The 21,901-nt window shown below is 45.7% G+C and overlaps 1 protein-coding gene and 1 non-coding gene across 2 annotated transcripts in view; both read left to right on the top strand.

Annotated features, from left to right (window-relative positions):
- Positions 1-2,940: 2,940 nt before the first annotated feature.
- Positions 2,941-21,901, top strand: part of LOC147618875 (transducin family protein / WD-40 repeat family protein) — a 53,324-nt gene continuing 34,363 nt past the window's right edge. Inside the window, exons 1-6 of the mRNA XM_086773972.1 lie at positions 2,941-3,036; positions 3,190-3,271; positions 3,640-3,699; positions 17,603-17,653; positions 17,838-17,957; positions 18,145-18,290. Of these exons, the coding sequence (XP_086630098.1) occupies positions 3,016-3,036; positions 3,190-3,271; positions 3,640-3,699; positions 17,603-17,653; positions 17,838-17,957; positions 18,145-18,290 (480 nt within the window). The 5' untranslated portion in view covers positions 2,941-3,015. The remainder of the gene's footprint in view (positions 3,037-3,189; positions 3,272-3,639; positions 3,700-17,602; positions 17,654-17,837; positions 17,958-18,144; positions 18,291-21,901) is intronic.
- On the top strand, positions 11,108-11,199 carry LOC147618877 (small nucleolar RNA SNORA11). The gene has a single exon (XR_015262062.1). It is a non-coding gene; the product is annotated as a small nucleolar RNA SNORA11 (small nucleolar RNA).

Here is a 21,901-nt window from a genome sequence, read left to right as displayed (position 1 = left end):
AATTGATTGTTACTGACATGGTTTATGTTTATGAGTTTAGGTGATGAGGTGTGCAAGGGTACCGACTTAGGTGTTGCACAGTGCAAGGGTACCGATTTAGGTGTCGCACGTATGGTGGATTGAGTCGTGGCATGTGGACAGATCTCATTATTATATTCACAATATTTTGTGGCTGTATGATGGAGTTTGATATTATTTTGACATCATTGTGATGTGTGTGTGTGCACGTGTCAATTTATTGTATAGTGTGCGTGCGAGCACTAGTTGATTTATTTTGTAATGTGCATATGTGCACAAGTTAGATTATTGTATTAGAAAATTGTGCAAATCTTAGAAGGCTTGAGGACAAAGGCTAATTTAATGGCAAAGTCCAAATATGGATGTGTACTCTATTTTTGGCTCAAGGCCTACTTTTGGAATATATCCGCAAAAAAAAAGATTCCCCCTCCTTTTTTGGGAAAAAAATCAAAAATTTGTGCAACTCAGTAGAGTTACATAAAAAATTTTGATTTTTCTTTTGAACAAAAAGGGGATTTCTTTCTTTGCAATGTCATCGGTGCATGCTTGATGTATATGAATGCCATGACTTATGTAACTCGGTTGAGTTATCTATTAGGAATCCATGTAAGGAGCTCGTATATTGATCAAGTTCCATGGTGGATGTCCACCACGTAACTTGATCTAGTTACGTGGTACCTATGTGGATGTCCATCACATAACTCATTCAAGTTATCTGGATGTCCACCTTCTACCTTGATTGAATACACGTGGATATTCACCATGTAACTTGATCAAGTTACATGGTGCCTTTGTGAATGTGTACGTGGTCATTGACAGTATCCTAGGTGGTATACGTTTGGGCTTAAATCATTGTTAGTGTGTGATTTATCTTTACAACTTTGTGCGGCACTGTCTTGGTGTGTAATTTGGTTTATTCACAGCTTTGTGCAGCACTGACGTGATTATCTTTGTGAGACTAGGTGAAGGGAGGAGGGAGGCATCGATGATGGCAAGTGCATGTGTGTTGTGATGATGATCGACAGTATACACGGGATAACTAATAGATGTCCGATAGTTTTGGTTCTTAGGATATACTGGTGGTCTTACATCATGTGCCTTCTAATATTCAAGAAGCCTCTAGTGATTAATGCATAGTTTAGGTTGGGCTTTGTGTGTTTGTAATTATGTCTTCACTTCTACACACACACACACACACACACACACACACACACACACACACATATATATATATATATATATATATAGAGAGAGAGAGAGAGAGAGAGAGAGAGAGAGAGAGAGAGAGAGCAAACTCCTTAAAAAGGAATTTGTCTCTTGTTTGAAAAAATTTTTAAAACTAGAGTTTAAGTAAATATTACATACCACTAACTAGCATTAAGGCTTGGTTTGACCTTTTATAAAGGAAAATCAACAAGTTGTAAATAGCCAATTTGTCCACCATTAAGTGCATAATTAAATGTGATGAAAAATAAAAACCAAATTTCAAATATCTAAATATGAGAAACCAAAAGCCTTGTTGCATAATCAGAGCTCCTTATAAACACACTTTTCGAAGCTACAACCAAGTACACCATCAATCATCATTTCACAATTAACCACTTTAAATTAACATAAATAGTGGTTAATCACTCCCATTTTTCTCTGGAGGGCGGAAAAATGAGTGCAAAAATGTACGCATTTTAGACACTTGGTGATTAGACCTCTTTATACAGAACACCCAGAATCAAAAGCCCTTAATTCTATAGTTTTATCACTTTTCTAGATGATTAAGAAGTTGCTTTTATGCACTAAACTGGTTAAGAACCACATCGTTTTTAAGTATTTGGTTGGTTAGCCCTCTCGTTGTTTTTGTAAATCATGCATAAAAATGAGCTTTGTTTGACCTAAAATACCTAGTGTGATGACTATGGGTTGGATTTGTTTTTAAGAAGAGCAAAAGGAAAACTCCCTCTTTTTTTTTTTTTTGGTTGCTTGCACGGCTACATGAATGCAAGATTCAACATTGCTCAACTTAAATTAGGGGTGTAGGTTGGCAGAAAATCTACCACTTTTGCAATAGTATCTTTAGCCCATATTCTCCTTCCTTTCAGAAGGTTGCATTAAGAAAGGCAACTATGGAGAAGGGAGACTAAACAAATCTAGCTATTCGATACTCGATTTATTGTTAACTAGTGTTGATAGTGAGTTATAAGCCATACTAGTGGAAGCTTTAATTGGACGATTGGTGGCAGAGTGTGGGGACAACATGCAAAGTCTAAAATTTTCAAAAATAAAAATCACAAAAGAAACATCCACCCTTTATTTGCTTTATGATCGACTCTTTATAATAATGAACAATAACTGTACTTACACAAACAATAAAATGCTAATCGAAACATGTCATAAAAAATACAAAATAAATCTTCATCCATTCTGTCCTTCATGTTTGACTTCTTATTATTGTGAATAATAACATACTTACACACACATTAAATGCTAATGAAAATATAATTAAACTAAATATAAAAGTATTCGAAAACCAAAATACAAAAAATATATAAAATTGTCAGCGCGCAACGCATCATGACCCACCCTAACCAAGAGGTCGTGGGTCCGAGTCCTCACGCTGTAAGGTCGATCGAGTGTGTGAGTGGTGTAACTTCAAGCTCGGCTATATCCCCTCGAAAGGGGGCTTTAAAAAAATAAAAATAAAAAATAATTCCCTCCAATATTATTTAAGAATATATATATATATAATATATATAATTTCCTCCAATTATTTCTGAATTTCGTCTTCACTGAACTATCCAATATTATTTATAATTTCCTCCAATATTATTTCTGAATTTCGTCTTCACTGAACTATCCAATATTATTTAAGAATATATATATATATATATATATATATATATATATATAATTTCCTCCAATATTATTTCTGAATTTCGTTTCACGGAACTATCCTAAAGCCCTAGTTTAACACAACACAACACGAATCGATCGAATCATTTCATCATGGCTGTGGATCGGCCTGTTGTAAGACTGCGCTTCTCTTTGTCTCTCTTTCACACACACGCACACAGAAAAGAAGAGCTTCAATTGTCTTAATTGTTATTTTTTCCCGCCCATCAAAGTCTATCATTCTGGTGGTGTGATAATCTCGTGATAATCTCCTTTTGGGTTTGCCAGAATCACAACGAGGGCGAGGAAGAAGATGCTGTTTACCTGGACGACGAAGACGTTGAACAGGAGATTCTGATCGATGAAGAAGGTTTTTTTCTTTCTTTTTTGTTTTTATTTTTTTTGAATTGAGCCAACCAAACCAATTAATTTTGGTTTTTTTTTTGTTTTTTTGTTTTGCCATGGTCCTAGTGGATTCTGGTTAATATGCCTAATTCTGAATGCTCTTATTATATATTATATTAAGTTGAATGTTCTTAAAAATATGTTTCCACGCTTCAAATCACTATAATTTTCAGCCAATTCAAATTTAGAATTTATTTATTCAGAAAAAAATTATCCTTTTTCAACTTTAGCCTAATGAACCTCCTTGCAAAAAAAAGAACTAAAACCTTTACCAATCATCAATGGTCATTAATCTGTTTCACATCACTGTTTTGGAATTGGGTTGTCTTGTAGACCTTCCGGACGTGGATGAAGATGGGGATGATGCTGCAAGTGAAGGTGGCCTTGAGATAGGTATTCAACTAGTTGTAAGGAAACATGACAAATATATGACATCAAAATGTTCTAAAGTTTTAAAATATGATTTTTCCAAATGTTAGTTACGTTCTATGATTCTACATTACATTATATCTAAACTCATTATCAGGCTCCTTAGTTTTTCCAAGTGAGAAAAATTGAGTACATAGGTTTTTGTACGAGTTTAAAACACCGTTTTCAGGCTAAGATAGCAGAATTAGGGATGCCATAGCACTTACTTTGTGTTTGAAATCAATGCTTCACCCTCATCATCACTTGCTTGGTCTCCTGCTCACTCATGCTGGAAATGTTGTGTTTGAGCATTTGGGCATCCTGGTTTTGGCAATGGACAGGGTCATGTGGGATCAAGGTTGGTATTGATGGCCTAATCCTCGCCAGATGCGTGGCATCAACAATAGCATGCAGGAGCATCAAACATTAAGATGTCGCAACTCCACTTCGGCAGAGGACAAAGGCAAAAGTCTTGTTATAACCCATTACATGACAAAGGGTATTCCAGAGAATGTAGTAGATAGGTTATTCTATTTAGGAACCGTTCGGAGCAGCAAGACTGGTTATTCATAAATCTCGACACCACACGCCAAAGTCATCAAGGCAAGGAAGGAGACATCACAAGGTCAAGGTCAAAGAATAACCGTACATATCTCAATTCTCTCTCCCCTCTCTTCTCTCAACTTAATGCACCACAGTAATTGCACAATTTCTCCTCTCATCACATGTTTGGCTCCCTTTTTGCGGCTCGCATTAGTGCGTCTTTACTAAACCCATCCTATATGCAAACATGAAGGAGAGCCATGACTTAAGGGACACCCAAATAACCTACGATGGACTATATTGCCGCCTTTGCAATGCTACAGTATGTAGACATGCTGCACAAGGGCTAGATCAAATGAACACTTGAGTCAAGCGGGATATGTCTTTGAAGAAAAAGTTCCTATTATTTTTTGAAGTCTTCTCATAAAGCTTCAAACCATCAACTCTAGCACTGTTTTGAGAGCTCTTTTGGGGCTGATTTGAGGCTTCGTTTTGGCACGGAGTTCGGGGCTGTTTTTGGCTCCGTACCGGGCTGTTTTATGGACTGTTTATAAGCTGAATTCATGGGACGTTTTTGAAACAGTTTTCGGATGGCTTTTGGTGTTGTGTTTATATCTTGGTATCAGATATATATCTGGGCAAGAGTTGTGCTGATGCTTTGTGGAAAGTCCGGTCTTGTATGCACCCACACCTGGGTTAATTGCAAAAGCTTCTATTTGAGTAAAGAAGTTCCTATGGGGCTAAGTGTAGTGTTTTTATATTGTTTAGGGTTCTTCCCCTGTGTCTCCATGCTTATTCTGGTATTTGAAGTGTTGGTCTATATTATTGTTCTGGGTCCCCTATTTGTGACAGAGGCACTCTCTTTGAGCCCTGGAGTATACATACTCTGGACTCCACGTGTCGCAGTGTAGGTATTTGTAGGAGGGGGGAAGTGGTACTGCCATTGAAACATGAAGAAACACAAACACAAAGAGCAACACCTCCAGGCTGGAGGACACTTGATCCTCCCAACTCCATCTGAGCCAAAGGCAAGAAGTGGGTAAGCACATCAGTGATACGCAGGCCATGCAAATGATGGGAGAGCTCAATGGCTTGCCTTGAATAGCGGACATTGACTTTGTGCTCCATTCTGTCCCTTGTCCCCTGTCCCCTGTACAGCAACAATCAGTGGGAAGGAGAAGATCATCCCGCCACTCTTTGGTGTGGACGGTCCAGAGTGATATAACACCACACACATGCGATTGGAGCCACCCTCTCCTTGAACATCCCAGCTCCTTCGATGGGAAGGCATCGGAAAAGGTTGTAGTCAACTGGCTACCCTAGCACCTTGGGGGCCGCTTGGTGACTCGGGAGGGAGAGTCCGCATCGGTGAGGCAGCGATGGTCATCTCTACTGGCTCCGTGAAACGATGTATCAAATGGCAGACTAAGTTGGTCGACTGGCTCGCTCTGGGTCTGGCGTAGCCGGAGGGCGGTGTCACTAATTGGCCGACCATTTGGTCCATCTCCAGATTTTGTGTCTCGTTCACTTGAGGCCAGGCCGGTGTCTCATGTGAAGAGGCCAGTATTTTGCTGACATGGACGGGAGCCAGACTGGTGCCACCCGTGTATGACCTGGACTGTGTTCGACCCATGGGATTGTCACGCCATGGAAGAGCCAGTATTCGTGCCGTGTTTTGCCTATGGGATTATCACTCCATAGGGAGGCTCATGCCTGGAACTGTGTCTTACCTATGGGTCTGTCACTCCATAGGGAGGCTCGTGCCTAGAACTGTGTCTTACCTATGGGTCTGTCACTTCATAGGGAGGCTCGTGCCTGGAACTGTGTCTTACCTATGGGACTGTCACTCCATAGAAAGACGAGGATTTATGTTTTATGTCGTGCCATTTTTGTGCCCGACAGATATTTTGTACTTGTTCCATGAACGGGAGATAAGACTCAGGGGTCACACCACTTGTCAGGTTGGCTAGAAGTATGTACTTTATTCGGAATAGGTGATTGTTTCAGGATTATAGAGTTTGCGTATCAAATAATGCTGAGGTTAAGAGAGAGTTCTTGTTGAAATGTTATGACACTCCTACAACAGGATATCCGGGGATACAACGAACTTATGATTTGGTAAAACGGATGTTTTACTGGCCTAGATCAAGGCAGAAGCTCAAGACTATGTGGTGAAATGTTATCAATGTTAGGTGAACGATGTTGAACGCCTTCTGACTAGAGGGTTGTTGCATCCTTTGGAGATCCATTTTAACAACTGAGAAAGTGTTTCCATAGGTTTTCTATTGTCGGATTGCCATAGACCAATAGAGGGCATGATGCTCTCTGGGTTGTGGTAGATAGGTTGATGAAGATGGCAAGATTTCTACCCACAAGGATGATTGTGGAATCAATTGAATTGGCACAACAGTTGTTGAGCAGCTTTTCAGATTGTATGGTTTGCCTTGTGACATAGTAAGTGACAAGGAAGTGTTCTGGACACTTTTGGCATCTAGTTTTCCAAGAATGTTAGATTATGTTGAGTATGGTTCCTCTTATCTTCCACAGTTGGTGGGCAATAGAGAGGGTGAATTAGGTTTTGGAGGATATGCGTTGTGCATACGGCTTTAGGCTACCATCTAGACTAGGAGAGGTACATCCCTATGGTCGAGTTTGCCTACAATAGTGCTAAGCATCCGGCTATTGGTTAGAGTCGGTTTATGTTGATGTATGGATATCAACCTAGATCTCTGGTAACCTTAGGACTTAAGGGTATTTAGATTGATGCGACTAGGGATTTCTTAACGGATATTGAGGAGATGCTAGTCAGTGCATGGGATGCTATGAGAAGTGTTGAGGAGAGCACGGTTTTATGCTTGGAAGTTATCCGCTAGGTACTGTGAGCCTTATTGGATTCTTAAAAAAAATGGTGAGGTGGCCTATAAGCTAGAGTTACCTCCTCTTATGTGTGAGTTCATCCAGTTTTCCATGTGAGAAGACTCTAGGAGAAACTGGGGTTTGCGGATAATATTGTTACTCCTGAGGAACTTGTTGAGGTTGAGAACTTGTCCTTTGTTTTACATGAGCCGGAGCTCATGATTGACTTCAGGGAGAGGCAGCTTAGGAATAAATTGATCCTTGAATGTGCGAGCTCATTCAGTTTCCATGTGAGTAGACTCTAGGAGAAACTGGGGCTTGAGGATAATATTGTTACTCCTCAGGAACTTGTTGAGGTTGAGGACTTGTCTTTTGTTCCACATGAGCTGGAGCTCATGGTTGACATCAGGGAGAGGCACCTTAGGAAGAAGTTGATCCCTAAATGTAAAATTGGGTGGACTCCTCCTCAACTTGGGAGACAATAGCTAGTTGTAACATCGGTTCTTCCCAGACTTCATTTAGGAGTAAATGTATGAGGAGGAGGAGGACTCAACTTGGGAGACAATGGCTAGTTGTATCATCGGTTCCCAGACTTCATTCAAGAGTAAATGTATGAGGAGAAGTATGTTATGTACCTAATCCTCGGGATTAGGGCCTAATTTGGCATGGCTAGGGGGTCGTTGAGATTAGGGAGAGTATGCCAAATTAGGCCCTAATCCTCGGGATTAGGGCCTAATTTGGCATGGCTAGGGGGTCGTTGAGATTAGGGAGAGTAGGTGAATACACATGGCTAAGGTTCATTATTAATAAATCCATGGGAATTGGCTATTTATGATTGGATGGTTTTTTATAGCAGCGGTTATCACTAGATAAGTGAGGCGTGGGTTATTATCATGAGAGACTAATTAGTTGGTATGTGCTTGGTGGATCACATATAGTCTTGCTGAGGGCCTGTATGGGTAGGCTCTGGTGTTATGGGATGCTAGGGCTGATTTGGCATGGATCTGTAGGAGTGAGCTTTAGTCTCTGGGAGGTTTGTGTATGCGGACCATGGTTGGATGGTGAGCTTGCTTGCACCCTTCTATGTTTATACTAACCTCGTGTTTAGCCTGTGATTTAGGTTATTTCCTTGGAGGATCTTATAGATATGTACAACAAATCTTTGACCTTGACCTTCTGATGTAAAACTAGGAACCATTCAAAGCAAGCTCAAAAGGTATTATGAATTGATCTGCACATGCTCAGGCTAAAAAGCTGCCCAACCCTTGGCCCTTTGGCTATGGTGGTCTGCACATGCCCAGGCTTCCCAAAACTTTTTGAAAACTTCCACGTGGGCTGCCTTCCCCTTCCCAAGCAAGAGATCTATTACTGGATTTGTTTGCCTTGATGTTTTCTGTTTGGCACATGGTCTAATAAGCTACCAGGACATCTCGACACACCTCAACTCTAGGTGGGCTACTATGGGGGGCTCATGGGCATAAGACTGCCTGGACTTACCCAAGCTTGATGTGATGACAAGCAGCCTGACATGTCCCTGGATTAGGGCTCACAAGGGGGCATAGTGCACATCACTAACCCAAAACTGGCACATAATGGTGTTTAGCATGCCATGTGACACCCAAGTGCGGGGAAGCACACATAAGGGTTTGCACCTTATGTGTGGCATGCCATGTGGCACCCAAGTGCGGGGATGCATACATAAGGGTTTGCACCTTATGTATGCAGATGCATGATACTCAATTTTGAAAATATGTAGTGTCTTAGCTAATCACGGAGCTCATCCATGCAATGCATAGAACATCTATTATTTTATATTTGGTAGTTAGTGTTAATGGAGACAAGAATTGTCCTTTTTCTAGTGAAGGATTTAATGAAGAGTATATATGTTTCGTAATGGCTCCATCTATATTCAACCTAAAAATGAATTGGTGTGTGTGTGTGTGTGTGTGGAGTGCGTGTGTGAGAGCATATCTTGATACAGAGTTCTACACCCACTATTGGGCAGTGATGATGTTAGTGGGGATGTCGTAGTATCTAGTCCATACTATGCATAATGGAGTTGATAGTTATATAGTCTTGTGGGTTGACTACCATGAGTATATAACATGCATGTTCCTAAAAGGTGAATTTGGGCGATCCCCAAAATCTTATATATAAAAAAAAAAACAACAGGAGATTTGCTCGCTGAAGCTCCCGCCTCCCTCTCCCTGCTCGTGGTTCTGCATAGCGCCCGTCGCCCCCCCCTACCTGCTCGCCCCCCCCCGCCTGCCCATCGCTCTTTCCCCCCCTCCGCCTGCATTGCCCGCCGCCTGGTCCCCCCCCCCCCCCCCCCCCCCGCCTGCTTCCGCTGTTGCGCCCCCCCCCCCCTTTTTTTCTGTTCCGCCTCGCTTCCTTTCCTCGCGCCTCCCCCTTGTCTTCGCGCCCCCCCTCCACTCTGCTGCGCCTCATCCCCCCCTGCTGCCTGCTCGCTTCCTCCCCTTCCCTCTTGCGCGCAGCCCCCGCCTTCCCCCTTTTTTGGGGTTTTTTTCTTTTTTCTTTTTTCTCCTTCGCCTTCTCCCACCCCCCCTCCTTCTTGCTTCCGCCCCCCCTTGGGGTTTTGTTTTTCCGTATCCCGCCTCTCTGTGTGCAGTTCGGTTCCAGCAGGTTCCCGCCTTCGCCTCGCCTTCGCCGCGCAGCTTCAGACTCTGATGGAGGCTCCTCCCGCCCCGCCTCAGAGGGACTCATCCGCAGCCCCCTCGCCCGCCCCCGAGGTCACCCCCATCAGGCTTTCTCTTTCGCCGGAACAGGAAGCGAGCCTCACCGCAGAGGTGGAACGCCTCCAGGCTCATTCCACCATCTGCCGTATAGTCGGCACTCGCCCCAGCAGAGGGGAGATCAGGGATCTTCTTCAGGCCCGCCTTCTTGCAGATGTGGGCAAGATCCTGGATGTACAGCTTCTGGGCCGGGGACATTATCAGATCGAGTTCGAGGCCGCCCAGAGCGTTGCCAAGGTCCTTGCCATGAGTCCCCTTGACATCAGGGGTGCTCGGGCTTTCTTTAGACCTTGGCAGCATGGATTTGACCCAGCAGCGGCGGAGCAGGGAGAGCGCCTCTTCCATGTTACAGTTTGTTTCCCTGGTCTCCGTCGGGAGTTCTTCCGCTCCTCTCCAGGCTCGGAGCATTGGTGGGCTCGGTACTAGAGACGGGCCCCTCAGCAGCTTCAGTGGTGGCCAGAGCAGCTGGGCTACCTTCGGTCAGAGTGTTGGTGTCTGACATCTCCTCCCTTCCTAAGGTCATTCAGCTACCTAGGATAGGGGGGGGGTGGATAGATCAGAGAGTGGAGTTCTCGGGGCTCCCGAACCAGTGCTTCATTTGCAGGCAGGTCGGTCATCTGGCCAAGGCCTGCCCTCGCAGGAGACCTCGACCCTCACCACAGCAGCAGGCTACTGATGGCCCGCCCACAGATTCGGCTCGGCAGGCTGCCTCCGGGCATAGTCACCAGGGAACGGGAATGGATATGGGAACGAGGGGCCAATCCGGAACGGGAACAGGACCCCTTGCAATCCGGAACGGGATCCGGAACGACACGTTATCATATTTCAATACACATGAGTAGACAAATATACAATTAAAAGCAGGCAAAAAGAGACAAATATACAATTGAAAGTAGACAAAAAAAGACAAGAATTTGATAGCAAACTCAATGAGATTGTACAATGTACTTGGCTATGAATAATGAGAGAGAGAGATTGTACTTGGCTATGCACACTGTACTTGCAGTTGCACTCTGTAGGTTTTTATAAGTTCTCAGAGAGGTACGTTTTTTTTTAACGTTGATATTGACGTTTTTTTTTGAACGTTGCAGGGCAGCCTGGCAGGTCGTCTTTCAACGTTTTTTTTTAAACGTTGCATGATCTATTCTTTTTTTCCCATGTTTTTTTTTTAGGGGTCGGCGGCGGCGCTCAAAGCAGGTATCCGTTTTTTTTTAAAAATACAAAGGGTGCCCAAAACGTTTTGGGCACCCTTTAAAAAAGGCCCAAATTTGGGCCTTTTTTAAAGGGTGCCCAAAACGTAATTTGGGCCTTTTTTAAAGGGTGCCCAAAACGTTGGGCACCCGTAACCCTTCTATTCAAAAAAAAAAAAAGAAGGATACGCTATTACGCTGCCGGCGGCTAGAACGTGGAAAAAAAAAACGTCAACGGTGCCGTTTCGCGAATCAGGGAAAAAAAAATAAAAAAAACGTTGCTCCACGTTCCGCCGTTCCCAAGGTCCATTCCTCCACGTTCCCCCGTTCCACACCAATGGAACGGCGTTCCCATGTGACTATGCCTCCGGGACACCTGCTCAGGCCACAGAGACCTCGGAGTGGCAGCCTGGACAGGGGCGCCGCCGAGGGAGACAGCCACAGCAGCACGCCCAGAGACCGTTGCAGCAGCAGCCACAGTCTCAGCCTCACTGGGTTCCCGTGAGGAACAGCTTTGCTCCCCTTCAGGAGGAGACCCCTGCAGCGACTGAGGACCAAGAGATGCCAGCTCCCCCTCCTTCACCCCCCCCACCCCCACCCCCGTCCCCTCCCACCGCCTCGCTTCCACCATCGCCTCCTCCCGCCCCCGCTCCGGTTTCGGCAGCGGCTCCCTCTCCACCTCCCTCGCCTCCCCCTCCTCCCCCTCCGCCCGCCTCACCTTCCCGGGAGGCCCTGGCAGTTCCCTGGCGCTCACCTGCAGTCCGGAGAGCCTTGAGCACTGACCTCGCTCGAGCATCACAGAGGAGACCTATGCCGATTAGGGCCTCACGGATTTCATCTATCCGCAGTCGGCTGAGTCGCCTTGGCATTATACAGCGCTCGGAGGCCTTTGATTATACCTTTACACGGCTTTTTGGAGCAGAGGGCCCCCATGAGCCAGCACCCATTCGAGTTCATGTAGTGATACCTCCGGCCGGCGGGGAGGAGGCACTAGACTCAGCGGTGGCCTTCTCGTTCCCTCTATGTAGACCTTGTGACCGGGAGTGGACTCTAGAGCTCGCTCTCAGCACTTTGAAGACTCAGGCAGTTGAGTTTTCTCACCACATGAGCGATCTGGAGGTGACAGATGTGATAGGCCGACTTTGGGAGTTGGCTCATTTTTTCTTGGATCCCGGGAGTGTGGATACCTCAGGGATTCGGCATTTGGTCGTGCGCATAGTGGCAGACTTGGCACGCGACCCTGGATATGTGAGTATACACGAGGTTTCTCTGTCAGAGCAGGAGGCAGTCGCCATGGGCCACAGCCACTGGCGCCTGATCCGGGATTCTTGCAGTACACCGGGTGGGTAGATTCGCAGCCGTTCAGATGGGGACTACTCTCCATCCAAGCCGCTTGCGAAGGCCCGCCGTACGGCTGAGACAGCATCCACCTCAGCAGGGCATCCATGAGGATCATCTCATGGAATGTACAGGGCCTTGGCGGAGCACACTTTATACGCTATCGAGGTTGCTTGAGGCAGGAGCTTCAGAGATGCCTGGTTGGTGGCAGCATTGACATTTTGATGATGCAGGAGCACCACTTGGGTGAGAGCAGGATCCGGAGATATGGTTCGGTGATGCCTGGTAGATGGGACACTTTTTGGTCTGCAGGGTTTGGTCCTTTGGGTGGAGAGGGAGGAGTATGCATGGTTATTGCAGATGTATGGCGGCAGGCCATTGTGGATCGAGGGATCATTGTGCCTGGTAGAGCACAGTATGTCATTCTGAGGATGCATGATGAGCTATTGGGTGTGCTCAACATCTATGCGCCCAATCATGCTAGTGCCAGAGCAGAGTTTTGGACTCAGGTTACAGATGCATTGCAGAGGCCGCACATTGGTGTGTTGGGGGAGACTTCAACATGCTTGAGGACCCGGCAGATAGGGTGGGAGGCAGTCATGTTACAGTGCACGGCACGGAGCTTGCAGCTTGGGACCGGTTTTGCATGTCACTGAGGATCACTGATGCATGGCAGCATGGGGCTTTCTCCCGGTCTCAGGACAGTCTTAGTTTCTCTCGGTCGGATCGCCGGCAGGAAGGGACTAATCTATCACGGATTGATCGCTTTTATGTGGACGACTGGTTAGGGGAGCGAGGGGGCTCCGTCGGCATTCTCGCTGGCACCTCATTTTCAGATCATGCGCCAGTTATATTGACATTGGAGGAGGGGACCCGGGAGCCCAGCTTGCAGTTGAGGATCCCAGAGAGGGTACTTACAGATCCCAGTCTCGCTGAGGACATTGAGAGGATCTGGCATGATAGTCAGTGCTCTGACCAGGATGCAGCGGGCCAGTGTGCCCAGGGACTCATTGATCTTAGCTCTTTTCTACACGCTGCAGCTTTGACACGACTGGGAGAGATTCGCGAGCGGGAGCATCGGCTGAGACGCAGCCTTGCTTCGCTACAGCGCCTTCAGGAGCAGCAGCCTGCATGTGAGTGGGTGGCGTCCCAGCTGAGCCAGGCACGCCAGGAGGTTAGAGAGGTAGAGGAGCAGAGACATGAGTTTTACTATCGTCGTCAGGCCTCTCAGTGGACGCAGCTTGGTGATAGAGTGACTGGAGAGTTTTTTGAGATCACTGGACCCCGTCATGCGCGAGCAGGAGTCCGCTAGCTTGGTAGACCGGATGGATCGGTAGCTACTGAGCTCGGGGAGATCAGAGCCATTGCTACTGCATTTTATAGTGACCTGCTTTCAGCGGAGCCAGCCACTGAGGATCGAGATGTTTGCAGACAGACTGTGTGGGCCCATGTGCAGAGGAGGGTCACAGACCATATGCGTACAGTTCTAGGTGCGCCTCTGTTAGAGATTGAGCTTGCCGAGGCCTTGAGGGTCCTGCCGCGACATAGTTGCCCAGGGGAGGACGGACTGACGCCGGCCTTTTTTATGCGCTATTGGGACCTATTGGGGCCAGGCCTCCGCAGGGGCTTTCAGCATGTTTTGGACACTGGGGTGATGCCGCAGAGCTTTTCAGAGGGCTTGATCTATCTTATCCCCAAGGGGGAGGGAGTATCAGATGACATTCGGCATTGGAGGCCTATTACGATCCTCAATAGTGTCTACAAGGTCTTGGCAAAGGCCTTGAGTTTGAGGATCCAGCCCTTCCTGGGGGAGTTGATTCATGCTACTCAGACAGGATTTGTCAAGGAGCGCAGTATCCTTGACAACATCTTTCCTTTCTGGGAGGCGACGGCCCGAGCTAGATTTCTTGGCGAGGACTTGGTCGTGATGCTTCTCGATTTTGAGAAGGCATACGATAGAGTTGATTGGGGTTTCTTAGAGGGCACTATGCTTCGCCTGGGCTTTGAGCCAAGATGGATCAGAGGGGTGGCAGCTTTGTATTCCACAGCTCGCAGCCAGGTGCTGATTGCAGGAGGACAGGGGCCGAGTTTTGAGCTGACCAGATCAGTCCGTCAGGGGTGTCCTCTCGCCCCTTTCCTTTTTCTCTTCTTTGCGGAGGCTATGAGTATGTATTTGACGGCAGAAGAGGTTGGTTTGAGAGGACTGCAGCTCCCAGTCCGGGGGGAGGACCTGCTTGATGCTGAGTTTGCAGACGACACGGGCTTATTTTTGCATGGCCATGAGGCCAATCTTATTCGGGCTGAGCAGTCGCTCCAGGTTTTTAGTGCAGCTTTGGGAGCATTGATCAATTGGCGCAAGACAGTGGCCTTTTGGATCAGTAGTGCTCCCCGGTTTTAGATGGATTCCTCCAGGCACAGCAGTGCGGTATTTGGGATGCCAGATTGGCCTAGATTTGTCACCTGAGCAGCAGATTGCCCCGCTTCTTCTGAGCATTCGGAAGAAGCTATTGTATTGGAGTACAGCTCGACTATCCTTGGCTGGGAGGGTGGTGGTGGCAAATCAGGTGCTATTAGCGACCATGTGGTACATTACGTCTTGCTGGATTTTCTCGAGCTCTTGCATCAGCCAGGTACAGAGGCTGATCAGGAACTTTCTGTGGTCTGGGAGGGACGGTCAGCCAGCTCGGGCAAAGGTTGCATGGGCAGTTATTACACTTCCGCTGGCTCAGGGCGGTTTGGGCATTATAGATCCAGTCGATTAAAGTAGAGCCTTATTGGGGAAGCTTATTGTTCGGGGGTTGCTTCCAGGCACTGAGCCTTGGAAAGAGCTCCTCTTGCAGCGATTACAGGCTCGGGCGCCCCCAGCAGGGGGTACTTGGGCACCGGAGATTCGCTGGATCTTCATAGAGATGAGGAGGACAGGCCTCAGTAGAGGATGGGAGGACAGATTTGCTTTGAGTATCCTGAGAGCTTGGGAGCTGCTGAGACCGGGGCTCTCTCAGCGGCCTCCTTCCTGTGTTGAGGAGCGGGCCAGGCAGCCGCTTATTTGGAGCCCAGCGGTTCGCACGGAGCAGGGTCATATGCTGGGTTCTCGGCCTCGTCTAGCCTGGGGACCTTTAGCGGCAGGCCCAGCTCGTAGTTTTGGAGACTGGCAGGCTTTCTGCAGTCTACCAGAGGAGATCCAGGTGGAGAGGCTGAGTCACTTCAGAGGGGGGTTGATTATGAGGGATGATATACAGGAGGCACTCACAGAGGAGTGGTTGACGCCTCTCGAGCCAGTGGCCCCACGGTGGATGGGAGCCTTTACACAGTTGGAGATCTTGATTGCTGTCAAAGCTAGCACTGAGGATGGCAGATGCCTCTACTATGAGATTCAGGATGAGGGCAGACTCCAGAGAGTGGAGGTGGAGTCGCCTTTGGTTGCAGAGTGCACCTTTCAGAGGATTCGGGTAGTGGCCGCCGCTTCCCGGAAGTGGCATATTGACCCCGACCCTGCTGATGTGCTCTCGGATTGGCGCATATGGGCATATGCAGCGCGCCCCTTGGCCCGGCTACAGTGGGACCCCGGGGAGTACGAGTGGCATGATCCTTATGCATCCCTTGAGGCCACGAAGATCACCTTTTTCCAGTATACTGTTCGGCTGGGACGGCATATTTTGACGGCGAGGAGGACGGTTTCTCTAGCGGCAGCGGGGCATTGGCGACTACAGGGACTCTCACAGGAGTTCCTGGAGGATTTCTGGGCTCGGCTCTGGGCTAGTCGGCAGGCTCGCAGGATCTCGGCTTTTCAGTGGCTGGTCGCCCAGGGGCTCAGCAGTTGGCACTTGGCTTGTTTACAGCGGTCTTCCGGCGGCCTGCGTCCGTTGCGGCCATCCTATGGAGACATAGAGACACTGCCTTTGGGACTGCCCTCAGGCACAGCAGATTTGGTTGCGGATGCTGCGTATTCTGGCCCCCCTCTCTCCAGAGGGTATGTTTACGTGGGGTGCCGTTGCTTGGTCGACTTCGTCAGGGCTTGCTATGGGCTATGAGATGGAGCAGGGCAGTCAGGCCATCAGATTTATTAGGGGCCAGCCTCGCCTGGTTCCGGCACCGGATTTCTCGTCTGCCAGCTGGACACAGGAGAGGGATTTACGATGGGAGCTCCTCAGCAGCCTCACCATCTGGTTCACCTGGAGGGCCCGGTGTTTTACGGCCTTTGAGGGGAGATTGGAGCCACCAGCAGAGACTGTACGGGGGATTTGGCAGGAGTTGATCCACACCCTGCGAGGACAGTATGACCGCATCCGGGGAGACTCGGATGAGGCGATCTTACGGCGCCAGGCCTTTCACACCACTTGGCGCTGTGGCCCTTTCTACACCTTACACACGGGATCCCCCCGTTGGCACTACAGGCCACCTGTTTGGCTCTTCCCCCCCCCTATTGTATGATTTAGCCGCTCAGTTCTTTGTACTAATGCTTGTATTTTGCAGCACCTAGGGAGAGTCTCCCGGGCTGCCATGGTGTATTCGCTGCTCTATCTCTCTTAGGAGCAGGAGAGATCTCTTTTGTAGCCCTACGGGCGTTTTTATATAACTAATGAAAGGATCTTTTCTCGGAAAAAAAAAAAAAAAGGTGAATTTGGGCATGTTCTTGGATTCATCTAGGCATATAAAAATGAATTGGGCTTGGCAAGGCCCTCTTCATTGATTCAAGGTCTAGACTTAGGTTGAAGACTTGTATTAGACCTTAGGGTAATTTTTAAAACCAAACTCATAAAAACTAGGATTTATTCATAAGTAGACACTCAAACCACCATGCTACAAGGCCCTTTGTGATCCACATAGGGGTGGTGTTTTGCATAAAGCAAATTCCCCCCTTCCCCCTGAAACAAAACCACTCCCCCACCTCCCTCCCTCCCCCCCCCCCCCTTCTCTCTTCCTTTCTTTCCCCTCGAAGGAGTTTTTCAGAAACTAGGGACCTATTTGGGCGAGTTTTTTCCTTTCTCAAATATATATCAAAAGCTTATTTTTTCAGGCATACTCTCTATAAGGGTTGGAACATTTTGGCACGATTCTAATTACAGTCTCTTCTCTATTATCATGCAAATAGTGTGTCAAGAATAAATTGTGGTTTGGAAGATAACTCAAAAAGGTAATATAGTACGAATCATCTCTCATAAAAGTTTCTTTGTTTGTTCTGGGGATCTCATCGACTGATTGCAAAAGATGGCGATCCAGAGGAGGATGACTCGATTCACATCTTCACTGGTCACTCAGGTATGCAAATATAAATATAAATTTAAATACACGTGCACACGAGTTTAAAGCTTCTGGTGAGAAGGAATCATTTACATTATATGGATTCCCCAAGCATTTCTTTAAAGTATTTGACAATATTTGATCTTATTGGCAATTTACTGGCTTATCACTTGTTTATTGTTTCTATCTTCACTGTGAACAGATTCTGTCTATGCAATTGCTTGCAGCCCGACAGATCCAGATTTAGTGGCAACAGGTGGTGGGGACGATAAAGCTTACATATGGAGAATAAGAGACAGCTCATCTCCTCTTGAGCTCAATAGTATGATCCAAAGGGCTATCTATGAGCTTAATAATGGATTCTTTTTGCAACTTGATAATTACAATGCCACGAGGAATTTGTTTTCTCAAAATAATTAATAAATTACTAGCATGGGATATTTCACTGTTAGATGAAGGCGCCATTTTTGGTCTTTTTTAATAAAGATAACATTGTTGTTGGCGTGCAGATCATTTGGATTCTGTCGGAGCGTTGGCTTTTAGCAATGATGGGTCATTGCTTGCTTCAGGAGGCTTGGATAGTCTAGTTAACATTTGGGTAACATCGTCTGGTGTGTTAAAGCACAAGCTAGAGGGTCCAAGTGAAGCAATTGAGGTGATTTTTTTCTTTGAAGATTTGTGTTTATTACTATATTTTGGAGGTCAGAGGTCGCTGACTGAGTTTTTTTTATGTATGTCATAGTTACGGGAAAGCAACATTTTTTAGGGAGACGGGGAAATGCCATGTCAGCAAGGGAGATGCAAGCAAGGGAGAGGAGGGGAGAAGAACAACAAAAAGGCATATGAATTTAAGAAAATATGAGAGAAAAGGAGTAGAGAGCAGGAGAGGGGAGATGGAAGAAAAGAAAGGGCAAGAAAATCACTGTTTTGGGCCTGCATGAGGAGTTTTGTAGGTGAAAGACTAGGTGGTGTTAGGAAACCCACCAAAATTGCAAGGAATAAATGGCTGAAAATGTGCCGTTTCAGAAAATGGAAATGGCTGAAACAGACGTAACACATTTCCGACCTTGAGATCCTTGAAACAAATGAAAAAGCCCAAAAATCAACCATGTTTGATGTTCCCATAACTAAGATGGATGGATGGAGCCAATGAGGTGATAGCCCAAGTGGTGATGGTGTTAACCTAGGACCAAGAGGTCCTGAGTTCAAAACCCCCCAAGGTGCTTCCTTAGTGACATTGCCTACGGGTGGACAAAAGAGCGCCTACTACAGACGGGTGCCCACGGGCGGTGAAAAATGGTACTACGGGAGGGTGTTGGGCCTAAGGCTAGTCAGGAAAAAAAAAAAAGATGGATGGATGGATGTGCGATAATGGCTTCCAATCCATTTAAATATTTTGGTATGTCTATATTCTTGATAGATTAACATGTACATGGTAACTCATGCCTTCACCTTTGCAAGGGTTTTATATATCAAACAAATAATCTCAAATTTCATTATGACATTTGGTTCATGTCCTTGATTGATGTCATGGATATGCACTTACCTCCACAGAGCTCTTGTAGCTTTGGCCCGAGTCTCGTAAGGTGGAGCCATCATCTTGCACATATAACATACAAAGACCATGAATGGGGTTGCTTGCTAGCTCGCCACCCAACCATAGCTCCATCTGGAGCTCCTTGAGCTTGTGGCTAGACCATCACTGACTCTGCTTATTGCTCAAACCTTATCGTCTCATACAATCCAAGTGTATGGCTTGAGCTTGGTCAGGACTTGATCAGGGTCTTGATCTTTTGGGCATTCTTAGTTGAGCAACACACTCACTTATATGGGCATTGAGTTAATAATAAAAGCAGTGTCCTAAAGTCGCTTACAGGGTCCCATTAATAATAAGCCTAGTCTCATCAAGTAAGACACCATAGCTATGTTCCTTACGAACATGAAATATACCCTCCGTTAAACTAGAGCTTCCTATCAAGTGGTGAAGTTTTTGAAAGAAAATAAGAGACTTGTCTATTGGTTGACTCAAGTGTCTCCCAAGAACTATCATACTGAGAAGGATCCCTCCACTTAATGAGCATCTTAGGAATAATTCTACTTATAAGAGTCCTTTCTCAATATTCTAGAACATCTATGGTTCATGAAGAGCAATGGAGTTTTATTTGCAAAAAAAGAGACTTCTATTAAGGAACAAATACAAAATCATGGCCATAGTAGCCAGAAACGTCTTAAACGTTTAGAAACAGAAACGTCTGAAACGTGCTTCGCACGTTTTTAAAAAAGGGTGTAAAATAAGAAACACCGATTAAAAAAAAAAGGTTTTTTATAATTTTCAAGTTGGCTTTTATCGACAATGATGTCCACCTGTGTCCATCCTAGGAATTTTTGCCACCCTGGATAAAATAGGAAACATCGATAAAAAAAAAGGTTATTTATAATTTGGGGGGAGAGGGAAAATCTAAAATTAGGGGGAAATTGATAAAGAAGGGAAATTTCAGATTCAGGGAAGATTTGAAGAGGGAAAAGTGAAATTTTGAGAAATTTGAAGAGGGGAAATGTTGAATTTTGGGGGAAATTGAATACAATTGGAGAGAGAGGAGGAGGGAAACTTGAAATTTAGGGGAATGTGAAGAGGGAAAACATGAATTCTGGGAGAAATTGATGAGAAATCTGAAATACCCTAAAATTTGGGAGGAAATTGCAAATTTGGGGAAAAATTCAAGCTGTAGAAGGGGTAATTGTAGATGGTGAATCGTGGAGTTTCTTAAAATTTCCAGCCATTATAATTTTTTTCCTTTTTTAATAATCTTTATCTTTTTTGGTGAGCGTAATTTTTCCAAGGTTCAGGTCATTTTTTGTAATTGCGTATGATTTTAACAAGACATGTATGTGAGGGGTGTATTTTGGGAAAGATGCACCGCAAACCATTTGCCAAGGATGGAGCCGGTAGAGTTGAAAATAGATTACAGCTTATACACAGTGATACATGGGGGGCATCTTTACTTTGTCACATTCATTGATGACCATTCAAGGTTTGCTTGGGTATATACTTTGAAAGCAAAAGCAGATGTGTTTACATGCTTTCAACACTTGGTGGCAATGGCTGAAAATATGTCTGGATGTAAGGTACAGAGACTCCGCTCAGATAGAGGGGAGAATACATGTCTAATGCATTCAAGGATTATTTACTTGAGAAGGGCATCAAACATCAGTGCACTATGCGTTATATACTATAGCAGAATGGTGTAGCTGAGAGAAAGAACAAGTCTCTCATGGAGATGGCAAGATGTATGGTGAAAGCACATAAGTCGCCTCAATACTTTTTGGAGGGAAGCCATCATGTGTGTAACACATGTGTTGAACAGGTGCCCATGTTGCTCATGTGCTAGAGCAATTCTGAACAAAGCTAGATGATAAAGCAATCAAATGCATCTTTGTGGGCTATAGTAATGAGAGCAAGGGATACCGTCTCTATAATCTAGTGACATGCCGGATTTTTGTTAGTGGAGATGTGGTATTTGTTGAAAATTCAGTTCAGCCCATGCTCAGCTTGTATAAAAGTCATAATACAGGCTCACAGGACATGTTTGATGGGCTTTTATTCATAGCCATTAGTGGGGATCCAATTCAGCCAGCCCCCAGGATATGCCTCAAGTTGAACAAGATGTAAGACATATGGAACAGCCAGCATGAAAGAAGTTGAAGATGTTGTCAGGGAAGAGCAAACAGCTATACAGGGAGCCAAATCTGTGCTTAGATGGTTGTTGAAAACCTTGCAAGATAGCAAAATTTCAGCTCCAATGACAAGAAGAACAAGGGCTAGTTCCAGCCATGCATTGAATGTACAGCATGGGGAGTCTGCATTTGTATCTTTCATTCAAAAGAGCTTTCTTCTTATGAAGAAGCATAAGAGAATGAGCATTGGGTTAAAGCCATGCAGGATGAGATTGTGTTAATTCTTTCTATCTTTAGTGGTGCATATGCCCTATCAACTACCTTTTTGTTGTAATAATTCTTTCTATTTGTTACGATCCTTGGTACTAGGCTTCAGTATGGCTGAGTCTGCCTGTATCTTCGGAGCTCTGACAGAAACTCAGTACACGGACCTTTGTATGAATGTATGCTGTGTGTGTGTGTGGGAGCATATATTGATACCAAGTTCTACACCCACTATTGGGCATTGATGACGTTAGTGGGGATGTCATAGTATCTAGTCTATACTATGCATGATGGAGTTGATGGTTTATTGTCTTGTTGGGATTATAA

This window comes from Cibotium barometz, chromosome 34, assembly GCF_041138505.1.
Source record: "Cibotium barometz isolate CiBa-2024 chromosome 34, ASM4113850v1, whole genome shotgun sequence".
In the NCBI taxonomy this organism is placed as follows: Eukaryota; Viridiplantae; Streptophyta; class Polypodiopsida; order Cyatheales; family Cibotiaceae; genus Cibotium; species Cibotium barometz.
This window is presented reverse-complemented; position numbering and strand designations above follow the sequence as displayed.